The sequence below is a fragment of the Hyposmocoma kahamanoa genome, unplaced genomic scaffold (genome assembly GCF_003589595.1).
Source record: "Hyposmocoma kahamanoa isolate Upper Pololo Valley unplaced genomic scaffold, ASM358959v1 211, whole genome shotgun sequence".
NCBI lineage: Eukaryota > Metazoa > Arthropoda > Insecta > Lepidoptera > Cosmopterigidae > Hyposmocoma > Hyposmocoma kahamanoa.
Genome location: NW_020653732.1, coordinates 926,498 through 939,479, shown reverse-complemented (window position 1 = coordinate 939,479; position 12,982 = coordinate 926,498). Strand labels below are relative to the sequence as shown.

The 12,982-nt window shown below is 37.3% G+C and overlaps 1 protein-coding gene across 1 annotated transcript in view; it reads right to left on the bottom strand.

The window, feature by feature from the left end:
* Positions 1 to 206: 206 nt before the first annotated feature.
* LOC113227617 (homeobox protein GBX-2-like) overlaps positions 207 to 12,982 on the bottom strand; it is a 24,690-nt gene continuing 11,914 nt past the window's right edge. Inside the window, exons 2-3 of the mRNA XM_026460582.1 lie at positions 4,201 to 4,391; positions 207 to 1,001 (exon numbers count right to left, since the gene is read on the bottom strand). Of these exons, the coding sequence (XP_026316367.1) occupies positions 555 to 1,001; positions 4,201 to 4,391 (638 nt within the window). The 3' untranslated portion in view covers positions 207 to 554. The remainder of the gene's footprint in view (positions 1,002 to 4,200; positions 4,392 to 12,982) is intronic.

Genomic DNA, 12,982 nt, shown 5'->3' with positions numbered 1-12,982 from the left:
CTATTGTAATCTGTCAAAACGGCCATCATAGCGTGCTGGTACTGTAAGTGACAAGTTGTCAGGTATCCGCTTTTTCTTTTAGTTTTCGCTCTACAACAAAATTACGAACCAAAATTCTGAAGTTTTCGCGGTATTTTCTTTTCCAGTCAGACACAGATACAACAACTAACGCGGGAAAATAACATGGCGCCACCGTCTATGCGGAATAGGCACGGAACTAGAACCGAGCGTACTACTGGCTGTTTGAGTTTGTTCACTCAAAGTAAAAAAAGTTAGATACTTTTTACTCCAAAGATTAAAGAATGCACTTTAGGTGCTAACATTGGTTATATTGACGTACACATACTTTTAGAGCATGAGAAGTGTAAAGGTTATTACACAATCTGCCAGGGTTCTTTAAGTTAAAATGATTTTTATTATTATCGTGTCTTGACACTTGCGCGCTAGACGAACTTTTAAAACCAACTGAACTGAATTTACAACAAAGCCTCACTAAAATAATTATCACCTTTAAGTTTGAAGTTTATAATACTTTCTCAACAAACCGTTTACAATTAACTGTGTCTAACATTTTGATTTGGAAATCTCATATTTGCTTGCGGAATTCCCATTCTCGAAACATCGAAAATAGTGTTGCGCGCTATCGATAAATCTGGCCGGTCCGGTAATTTCGGCGCGGTTAAAAATTCTGGTTTCGAATTTAGAAATGAATGTTCCGGTTTAGGATTCAAAAAAGATTCTTTTGTATTCAAAAATGCTGACGTTTGGGATTGTAGCAAACTTCCCGGTAAAGGTTGGTTGGTTCGTTCTAGTCTAAACTGTAGATTCTGCTTCTCCATTTGATGGTGCTGCGTTCTGACTGCGAACCGGTTGACGTGTACGGGTATGGGGACAACAATTTTTGTGCCTGAAGAGTTTTTTCCGCCGGAATGACTACCGGACGCGAGGCCCGCTTTCACTCGCTTCCATTTTGCTCGTCGGTTTTGGAACCAGATTTTGACCTAGAAAAAAAAATTATGTTATATATTTATTTACTACGCTAGTACGACAGAGCGAGCGATGGTCGCCCCATCACGAAATTCATCACTGAGATTCACACGACCGCGTTTGAATTCTGTAAACCAGCTATAAATCGTCGTCTCGCATGGTACTTCATCGCCAAAAGCAGTTTGAAGCCGTGAGAAGCTCCGCTGAGCTGTTAAATTTCACTTAAAGTCGTAGAAATCATACTACGAAAATTTTCACGAGTTAAATCCATGGTGATGTAGACAACCAATTTCTAAAATGACGCCACAATGTAAAGACAAGTGACAGTCAGATGAAACAAACTGCATTCTACAGCCAAAGAGCTCCATTTTCAAATTTTGTAATTACTTTTTAAATATTGTTTATGTAAGTCGCCAGTTCCGGAAACTTATAGTACGCCCTATGTATTGTTCCGTCTTAGCATCGAGTATTTAACCAGAAATAGAGACGAAATGTCATTTAATTTGTTTGAAAACTATTCTGCCAAATCATTGCGGCGATAACTGCGCCCCGTGGGCCAGTCCGAATTCGAAACAACTGACTGGTGTCGTCAATGGTTTCACTTCAAGTCCTTTCGTTTACTTGAGCTTCGTTATAATGGACGAAAATTGCAGAATTACATATTTAATATTGAATTACCGATGAAATGTGATTCGGTTTATTTTGTTTTAGATGATATGATATCATCATCAGATGATAATTCATAGATATAGAAAAAAAGGGAAGATTTGGTATGGGGGCGTGGTTCGTGTCGCCTCGATATGATCTAAATGACCATATCGATGTGACACGCCTGCAAACATCGCCACAATGACATGGCGATCGTTGTACATACAAGATCTCAAGTAAAACGTGAAAATGTCAAGTTGTAGTGATACACATTGTAAAAATTGGAGTGAAAACAAAAATTTTAAAACCAGTGATATAACATTCCACCGACTATTTGCATTTTTAGTTACTATTTCTATTATAATTCAATGTTTTCGCTTTGTCTCCATAGAAATTTCTAGGCTCAAATATAGTGATGTCCATTTACGATGACTGATGTTTATCGACAATAAATTTTTACTGAAATGTTCGAATTTCTTACTTATCTTTGTAATTAAAGTCCCTAAAATATCGAAGCGAAAAACATTCACGTTAAATTGATTTCTTTTGTTTTATTTTATTATTATTATTATTACTAAACATTTTATTTCGAGTAATTTTAACACAACTCATATTTCGGACAACCGTTTCAACTTCATGTCAATTTGTATGTTGTTGTTGCTTGAAGAAAAATGTATGTGTATTATTGTTTTAGATAATTTAGATATTTAAATTCCATTATACTCGTAGATTAAACGTAGAGTATTTTTTTTACTAGTACCCCGCCGCGGCAACCGCGAGCAACCGTCACCACTACAGTCGTAAAACACGCCATGAAATGTGCTACTAATTTTACATACTTAACTATTACATTCTATAAATGCCGCAGTCCCGCGACAGACACGGGTGAAGACCGCTCCGTGAGTTCTTAGTGTAACGAAAAATTAGTTTCAGCGCCATCTAGCGTGTAATAGTTGACTATTATATACTAGTAACATTTTTACTAAAACGCCACCTGATGCTGAATGGCTGAACCAGGATGCAAAAATACTGAAATATTGTATTACTGAAATATTATACTCTTACTCAAGTAACTGTAAGTTTAATTTTGTTAAATTTTAAAAATGTGTTACGTCTTTTTCACGTTGTAAGTCCCACCCAATCAAAATCTTTAAGTTATGGTAGTAGATAATAGAGCGTAAAGTTTGAATTGCACACAAGCTAAAAAATGGCGAGTCCGGTACCTGATCTTACATAGCGTCAGTATATATCTCGCCTTTTTTCCTATATCTATGTGATAATTAGATGTTTTGCTGTTTTTCCCACACCACAGAATAGAACAGCCCCCTTTTGTTAGAGATATTATCTTTACCACAACAAATAGATAATATTTTTGGAATATACGGACACGTACAAGTACACACAGGTCAGTTGTTGGCGCTGTACTAGTTCAGCTTTCTAATTTGTAATTTCAGCGCAAAGGAGAGTTGATATTTAATAGCAGTTTATCTACACACATATTATAAACTCTCTATAATGTGTTCCAAAACCGCAAATTACGACCAGCATAAAGCTGTTTTGTTAGAACAAATTTCTGTGAAAATGTTATTATTGCTTCATAATAACATCGAATTCGATGTTATAATTACATTCAAATTTCGAACATCGACCTCAATTCTAATATCCGAGGTGATGTTTTATTCGAAATGAAATGTCAATAGCAAACAATTTTGACAATTTCACACGTTATTTGAGATCGAACGATATCAAGTAACGAGTAAGAACGAGTTGGGGCCGACTCTAGTTTATCTATGAATTAAAAATATAAACTACGGTTGACTTGATATGACTTGTGAAAAACTTGAGAAACTTGGTATGACTTGTGTGCATTGACTTACAAATAAATGGACGACGGGTCTAATACAAAAACCACGAAAAAAATGTCCCAAGTCAACCTATTCGAAATTTAAATTGTTATGTCATCGCAGTATCGCGCTGTCAGTAGAACAAATGAAGACTAAAGCGGAGTGTCGCGCTCTGTATACGATTTTAGCGCCATACAAGTGCGGACACTTTTTAGCGCGGACCCGACGTCCATATAATTGTAAGTCAATGCTTGTGTGAGAAAAAGAATTGAGGTCGAATCAAATTGTTTTGTTTTTCAGAGATGTTCGAAATTTGAATGTAATCTTAAAATCGAATTTGACGTTATTATTATGCTATATAGCATTTTCACAGATAATAAATTTGTTCTAACAAAATACTTAATTTTATTCTGGTCGTAATTTGCGGTTTTTGAAACATCATAAGTATGAAAATTTAAGCTAATTATAAATACAAAAGTCGAACACTCAGACAAAAAACCTGCGATCCGGCCGGATTCGAACCGACGTCGACGTCGTTCGAAGCTACGGAACGAAAAGTTGGCGTAGAATCCGGCCGGATCGAAGGAATTTTTTCTAAGTGTTCGATCTTTATATTAATAATTATAACATCGATAGATCCAGTGCAGACATTAGCAAAGTCAGTTACAGATCTATTTATACCGGTAGTTTAAAGCATCATGTAAGTAAGCAGTAAACTAACCTGAACTTCGCTCAACTTCAGCGCTGCAGCGATTTGTGATCGCTCCGTAAGACTCAAATACTTTTTAGCATGAAACTCTCTTTCAAGCTCTAACAGCTGTTCGGACGTGAACGCTGTGCGACGTCTACGAGCCTTGCTGCCTTGTGGTGCATCCGTGCTCGAGTCTTCTTGATCTGGTTCCGAGTCGTTACCTTTAAAGAATAAAATAATGTTATAAATTATTACACTTTTTTTATAAAAAAAACATTGACTTACAAATAAATGGACGACGACGGGTCTAATACAAAAACCACGAAAAAAATGTCCCAAGTCAACCTATTTGAACGTAGTGACATGTAAAGGAATATGAAAAAGCTAAAACGTTGAATTTAAATTGTAATGTCATCGCAGTACTGTCTAATTTTGTTTGCTTCGCTGTCAGTCGAACAAACGAAGACTAAAGCGTGAATGACGCTCTGTACACGATTTTAACGCCCTATAAGTTCGGACACTTTTTAGCGCGGACCCGACGTCCATATAATTGTAAGTCAATGAAAAAAAATAAGTTTTTTTTATAATACTAAGTGACGGGTTGAACACGTCGTGGTACGCGACACGTCTGTTCATAGCAATTGCAGTGCGCCCGTCAACCTGAGTCATAAGTTGACAACTCGCTTACCTTTCAAAACCGTAACGCAGTAATGTTCATATTACTGCTTGGCGGCAGAAATAGGTAGGTAAGGTAAGGCAAGTAATACATGATAATTTATTAGAATAGAATAGAATACGTTTATTTACCAGTATACAGTATTTATACAGATCTTCACACTCACACACACACACACACACATACTTTTTATATACAAATGCACACACATACGTTTTAAGATTCAAATTAAATTTAAAAGTTAAGAAAATTGAAAATTGTTAAAAAAAAATTGGAAAATTGAAAATTGTTAAAAAAAAAAAATTTTTGTTTTGTCGGTGTTTGGAAATGTAAAAATTAAACACTACATTAAGTATAAGTTAAAAATGTTAAATATGCATTTAGCTATGGAAGAGCGGTGCCTTCTGACACAGGCTTGATAAGCTTAATAGGAGGTACCATCCACTGTTAATTTAAAGTTAATTGTATTACTGAAATAAACATTTATTATTATTTATTATTATTATTATCTTGAGTAAAATTAGGTACATTATATTCAATCTGCACGCAAATGTTAATCATATTTCACATTTGTCTCTACAATAACAAAGCAATATGCATGTCGAATTAACATCAAATGGTAAATGTAACTTCTAAATATTCTTTATTGCTTTAAAAGCAATATGTCAAATGCCATTTTGTCAATTGTGATTTAAAAGTAATTCCTTGTAGTGATTTAATTACATTAGATAAATTACTGCGATGACATTACAATTTTAATTCAACGTTTTAGCTTTTTCATATTCCTTTACATGTCACTACGTTTAAATAGATTGACTTGGGAAATTTTTTTCGTGGTTTGTGTATTAGACCCGTCGTCCATTTATTTGTAAGTCAATGTTGATATCATATATACACAGATCACATAACAAGTCTAATAATTTCTTTTTAAATATGTTTAAGGGTAAGTCTGCGAACGCTGCAGGCAAAGCATTATCTTTGTAGACATATTATAGCAATTTCTAAAAAAGCAAGTAGAGTTATGCGAGGGGCCAGCAATGCGGTTGGGATGTCGATTTTAAAAAGTACATACTTCACGTTTCTTAATAAATCATTATGTTGTATTGTGTATTTATTTCTTAATCCTGTTTTAGGTATTCGATATTCAGCCGAACAGTGAGTCAGTATTCGGTATTCTTTCTTCGGAATTATCTCTAGTATAAACGAGCGATTCGTTCTGTGTATCGTTTAGGTTCTCCAGATGGGTTTCCCTTACAGAAAATCTTTTTTTAAAGAGACTAGTATCATGACTGTGGCATCACACTACATTTACTAAAATATTTTGTATGCGCGTCCATATTATTAACCTTAGTCATAGTTAAATAAACGGTAAAATTTTTACACTCGAAAACGTCAATTTTTAAGCTATGATTGTTCTCTGTTGCCGAGTTCCCTGAGAAGAACGAGCAAGAAACTCTAGGGATTGCTCTTTTCAAATAAGCTTAAATGCTATGGAATATACTTTGAATCTTATTTGTGTGGAATCTAGGCTCATATTGTCTTTCCATACATCTTTATCTAACACGTAGTCATATTAAAAGGTCATATTACAAAATTAAAGACTACATGTTATATAAAGGTGTATATGAAACCTTTTTTCATGAGTCTAGATTCCACAAATATGATTCAAAGTGTATTCCATAGCTTTTAAGTTTATCATATATCATTAAAACATTTAAGAGCGTGCCCTAGAGTTTCTTGCTCATTCTTCTCAGGGAAGTTAGCAACATGAGCAGTAGTTTAAAAATATGACGTTTTCAAATGTGAATGTATTTTTAACCTACTTTGAAAGAAGCAGTAGAGCTCCTAGTGAAAGAATTTCTGCCGCCACGCAGGAATGTGAACATTACTGCGTTCCGGTTTTGGCGGGTAGGGGTGCTAGTGAAATTACAGGCACATGGGACTTGTCAACTTCTGTTTCAGGGTGTCTGGGGCAGTGGCAGTGCCCTTCAGATCTTTGTGATTTAAAGCTCTGAGTGGCACTGTAACTGCACCACCAGGCGCATGACTTGTTCGTCCCGTCATCGTCACATAGTTAAACAAAAAAAAAGCACGGGGTTCTTTAATCGATGGTTTTTTTTTCTTTTTTTTTATTGTGACTCGGCAACAGACTGTACCGCGCCTGATGGAAAGTGCGAATACAGTCCAGAGATGAGAGTATCCGTTACTCTCATCTCTGGAAAACACAAATATCTTCACTCCGTCACTATCATTTTGCCGGTCTGGCCAAATGCTTCTTCACACTACGTTTGAAGGACCCGATGTTATAGAGGGGAGGGAATACATGCGCCGGGAGTTGGTTCCACAATTTGATGGTTTTGTGGTGGTTTTTTTGTATTTATGTTAGTCGATCACTATATGTGAACCGATTTTGGTGATTGTTTTTTGTAGGAAACAGGGTACCTGGGTCCCATTTGAATTCGAAGAATATATTCCACGTCATAAAAAATCGTTTCAATGAATCGGAATCGGTTATTACAATAAAACTTGGCAAATAGGTGTAATTCCATTAAAAAAGCCGATAAACAATGCTTCGATGTCAGTTTTTTTTTAATAAACAAGTTATAATAACTATGAAATAAAAAATATCTTGATTTGCTTGCATTAATTCGGGACGGGGTACAGGTATTTAATTTTCGATAGTTTTTTCTTATTACTGTCAATTAACAAAAGTAATTGTCCATTTAACAGTACAATCACATACAGCTGGAATAAAAATCAAAACAATATCATTAGACATTCCTATACGTTATACATTTTCCATGAAAACGCAGCCATTTGCAAATAGGTTCTACATTCAATTCTTTACTTATGGCCGCTTTGAAGTCGATTGACAGGTATCGCATACGCCAAAGGAATCGTAAAGAATGAAACAAAGTTGTGCATGCAGTTCGACAATTTAACACCCAAACGACATAACACAAGGAATATTTTTTTTACTGGTAAATTTAAAATTGTCATATAAGGAATCGTAGACGATGAAACAAACTTTTATTTGTGGTCAATTAATTACAATGCAAAGGTATTTTGAATGGATAATATATATTTGAATGGTAAAAATAAATTTGTTGTCGAATAAAGTCCTCCGCCATAGCATCGCGCTGTGAATTCCAAATTCAAATGTTCAATCGTTCGAAAACTAAATGCAGTTTTATTGGAATCAGATTTATCGGTAAATTTCGGTTTTTTACTTCACGGAAAAGGATCACGTTTTGAAATGGTTTAAATTTTTCGCGCCCGATTTTTGAATTTTATGTTGTGCAGGTTTTTGCAATTCAAATGAGGTATTGTATTTCGATATTTTGCAAATAAAAATGTCAATAATACGTCTTGTTACATAATCTTCGATGTTTTGCAGATAGGGCGAAAACGATTTTTCGGAATATTTTTCTGGAAAGCATATTTTAGGTTTTCACGACTGTTTTCTGAAAATATTTATGTCCTGTTTCAAATTAGATTTTAAAACTTAAACTTAAGAGGACGTAAGTAGGTATTTTCAAAACAGTCGTTAAAACCTAAAACATGCTCCTCTAAATTTTTTTCTAAATGTCGCTTACACCATTTTTACAAAACAATGACACTATACAGAGTGAAAATAATCAATGGGACTTAAAGAGTAACCCTAAAAGCTCGACGTAGCTAGACATTTTGAAACGCTTACCTAAGTCCGGAATCAAACCACCGGAAAATGCAATAAAGACATCCAAAAGAAACCTTATTTTTTTATACGCACACTCATAGCGCTAGGGAAACTCACGAGATAAATAAATGTAGGCCATACAAATTCCTTAAATGTTCATGCGGTCAGACTTTGGAACGCACTTCCCATTACTGTACATGATAGTAAATCCTTAGCCATCTTTAAAATGCGAGTCAATGAGTCCTAATTATCCTCTGTTCCATCCATTTTATTGGTATTATAACATGAAATATATATTTATCTAAGTATTTTTATAGTCCGTAGTAATCATTGACTTACAAATAAATGGACGACGGGTCTAATACACAAACCACGAAAAAAATGTCCCAAGTCAACCTATTTAAACGCAGTGACATGTAAAGAAATATGAAAAAGCTAAAACGTTGAATTTAAATTGTAATGTCATCGCAGTACTGTCTAATTTTGCTTGCTTCGCTGTCAGTCGAACAAACGAAGACTAAAACGTGAATGACGCTCTGTATACGATTTTAACGCCCTATAAGTTCGGACACTTTTTAGCGCGGACCCGACGTCCATATAATTGTAAGTCAGTGGTAGTAATTTAATGTTTTCAATTTTTTTTTATTATTTTATTACATAATTCCCATTATCGAATACAAATATCCATATGTGAAGTGCCATCTTTATAGTATTTGGTTATTCTTGTTTTAAGTGTAGCACCAATCTATTTTTTTCTGTTTGGCCCATGGTTGCTTGTAGATGCTTTAGAATAGAATAGATTGAATAGAATAGATTGAATAGAATATTTTATTCATAGACAAAAAACACAAAAATATATAGAACGAAGACCAAGCAAAAGTGAAACAAATAATACAGCGAAGTAAACCAGTGTGGTTCCTTACCTATTTCTGCCACCAAGCAGTAATGTCAACATTACTCTGTGTTCCGGTTTTGAAGGGCAAGGGTGCTGGCGAAATTACAGGCACATGGGACTAGTCAACTTATGTCTCAGGGAGACAGGCGCAGTGGCAGTGCCCCTGCAACTGTTATGAACCGCCGTGTACCTTACCATCAGGCGCACAACTTGTTCGTCCCGTCACATGATATTATAAAAAAAATCCAATTTTAAACAGTCAACTTAATTTGAATAAATGGCGCATGTTAAAGGATCCACTCAGGTAATTTTCGGAGTCTTTCTGGCATTAAATCCGCCTTTTGTTCTTTATTGTATTGTGCAAAAGAGCACAACATTGTTCAGATTAATGTTTTTTCTTTTTCATTAGAAAACATGCACAAAAGAGCACACTACCTCCTTTTCATTTTTACATTACCATGTGAAAAATTGACTAAACTTCTTGACGTCATCAACGCGGAATGACGTCATTAAGGCAAGGACACTGCCCGCCGGGAAACAGCCGGAAGGCGGGGCGCTGATTGAGCAGTGGGCATTACGTTTTATAGTCCGCTGTTTGCAGGGGCCTTTTGTTGTGGTTAGAAAACCTTTTTAACGAACTATACTTATACGAGATATATTCTACGGGAGTTATGGTTAATTTATAGATTCAGATGTTGCTTTCAATTGAAGCAATGAAGGAATTAAATATTTAGTAGCAGTAAACCTCCTTGTGAAAGAGTTCGTCCAGGGAAACTGCCACCTTACCTATCTCTACCGTCAAGCCATAATGTGAGCAAGGGTGCACAGGTAAGATGAAGGTGAAATGCGCTTTTTTTTAACGTATTATATTGTCTGCTTAAAGGTAACACCACATAAGTTACTTTTTCCACAAAGAAATAACATACAGTTTTATCGGCAGAAAGATGGTGATTTTCTTACCATAGCTACATAAATTAAAGACTTTTTGTGAAAAATGTCACTTATGTGGTTTTACTGGTAACCTATCACAAAGTCGAAAATGTTTTTGTCCGAAATAACGTTTGTTCGAATTTTCATTACACCGAAAACCGAATTATAATGAAACAGTTGTTCTTTCAGGATATGTTGAATGCTTATCGCAAAGACACGATTAGGTTCGGCTATGTTAGGTTAAGTTAGGTTCCCCCAAGAACCGGAGCCTGCATTGCACGGCCTCACTCGTCTTGGGGGCGGGTCGGAGGACAACCGACTCGCCCCTCCGTTGGCGCGGGAGCCCTGGCGCAAGCTAGGGCGGCCGGGCGGCGTCGTGGTGAATGTTCACCGATCCCACGGCGCTGACTCAACCGGCGAGAGGAAAACCCGGGGGGTTTTAGTGAGGTAGGCCCTCCTGAGTCTCCCTGGGCTCAGGGGTATCCATAAAGATTTCCCCCCGTCATAAAAAAAGGTTCCCTCAAGAATGGGTTCCCGCCTTGTCGTGAAGTGGGGGCTCTAGTAGCCGTGGTCGATTTCATCCCGCGGTGACGCTAAGAGGAACTCACAGGCCGGCCGATGGAGCTAGGCTGGCCCGAGGAGGAGGGCGTATCGCGCGGACTCGTCTTGATCTAGGCCGAGCGGGTCCGCGTGGACGCATGCGGGGTGGAGGGTCGCAGGGGAAGAGACGTGTCGGTGTGTCGTTGCCGCTCGTTCTATCCTCCGCAACCCTGGCGGGGCTGCACCGCTTAAGGTGCAGTTGCAGTGGCGGTGGGGCCGCGTGAGACGGTAGGCGCTCCAAAGGACTCTCTACGGAGAGTCCACGTGGATGCGCGTAGGGTGTTGCGGCGGAGCCTGCCAATAGATCCACCGCGAGGGCTGGGGGAACATTCTCTGAACTTCACGGTTGAGGGGATGTTGTCCTGGCCACATGGTCCCTGGGTAGCGCACTCGGGGGAGTTCGCTGCCCAGCATGGAGGGGACTGAGATGGAAGACTCGTCTGGTGTTCGGCGAGCCTTCCATTTGGAGTCGGGGGACCGTTGTGTCTCCCTTCTCGGGGAGCGGCTGCGCTGGCCGCGCCCAGTGGTGGAGGCGCGAACGAGCGAAAGCGTACCCGTGCCTCTACCTGCAGCGGAGAGGGAGAACACCCCGGGGGTTTATTGCGGTCAGGTTGCTCCCCTTCAGGGTTCAGCCCAGTCCCACATAACCCCGGCTCTGCCCCCGCAGGGCCGAGGTATCTGTAAGCAGATTCCCTCGGGTAATAAAAAAAAGGTTAAGTCAGATTTAAAAGAAAAAAACGACCGTGATGACGACCATCACGAAGCAAACTACTATGCGAAAAATAATCTAGGATGATCCCCGTGACAGCTCATGAAAATCTACAATATATGACTTTGTAACGACGTGTACTAATTTACGTGTTTCATGTTTTCAAATTTTTGTCAAAGTAAATATATTAAATTAAAATACAAATAGCACCAAAGCAATTTTAATTCAATTAAAAACACATTTTTTTTTACAACGTTCAAAGTTCACTTCATTATCAAGCATCGGAATAGGGAGAGTTTTTTTACCTAAGCCTCGAGGAACATAGACAGAAAATGGAGACTGCCTTACGACAATATTTTTTAGGCCCCAGGCCTGTACGGGATTTGGAAAATAAGTTAAGGACATTAAAAATTGTCGTAATTGGGGACAGGCAGCTTGTTGAAAGCCTTTTTTCGTTCTGAGGGCAGTATTATTAAACCTATCTTCTATAGGTTATTGCTTGAATACAACCAATAATCGTATGTCCTATTATTATAAGTATTGCACATTTTCTGAAGAAGAAATAGGGATAAGGTGGCAGTACTTCCCTAAACGAAATCTTTCACAAGGAACTCTACTACTGAAAGTGTGTCCATGGCAACCGCGATACAGGGTTTCCCTAGAGCGGGGCTATGAGTGTAGGCGTTATTATTATGCATCGAGTATATAACCAGAAATAGAGACGAAACAAAGGCCAACCACCCCTGGCAACCCCCAGGTAAATGGGCCTTATATCACTTTTAAATATCAACTCTATTTAGTACAGTATTTACTATAATTAAGATAATAATGGGGGCTGTTCCATTCGGCGGTGTGGGAAAAACAGCAAAACATCTGATTACAAAACAAACCGAATCACATTTCATCGGTAATTAAATATGTAATTTTAATATGATTTGGCAGAATGGTTTTCAAACAAATTAAATGACATTTTGTTTCTATTTCTGGTTATACACTCTATGTTATTTATTATGTTATCATAATATAATCAACTATTCAATGTGCGTGAGCATGTGTAAAAGAACGTTCGAGTACAATTTGTGTACTTTTGTGTGTTTGTGTGTTTGAGACTAAAAATAATACGGAATCAAATCATGAGTATATACGAGGGCTATTTGATGAACACATGACTTTGAAATCGGTTAAATACAATCTTTTTTCTGAATTTACTCTTATTTCTTAATTTAAAACTCCTTACTGACTGACGTTACTTTCAAAAAATTAGCGCGAAAATAAAAAAAAGATTGAAGTCGATATACTTATGAAGAAAACGGAATTTCAAAT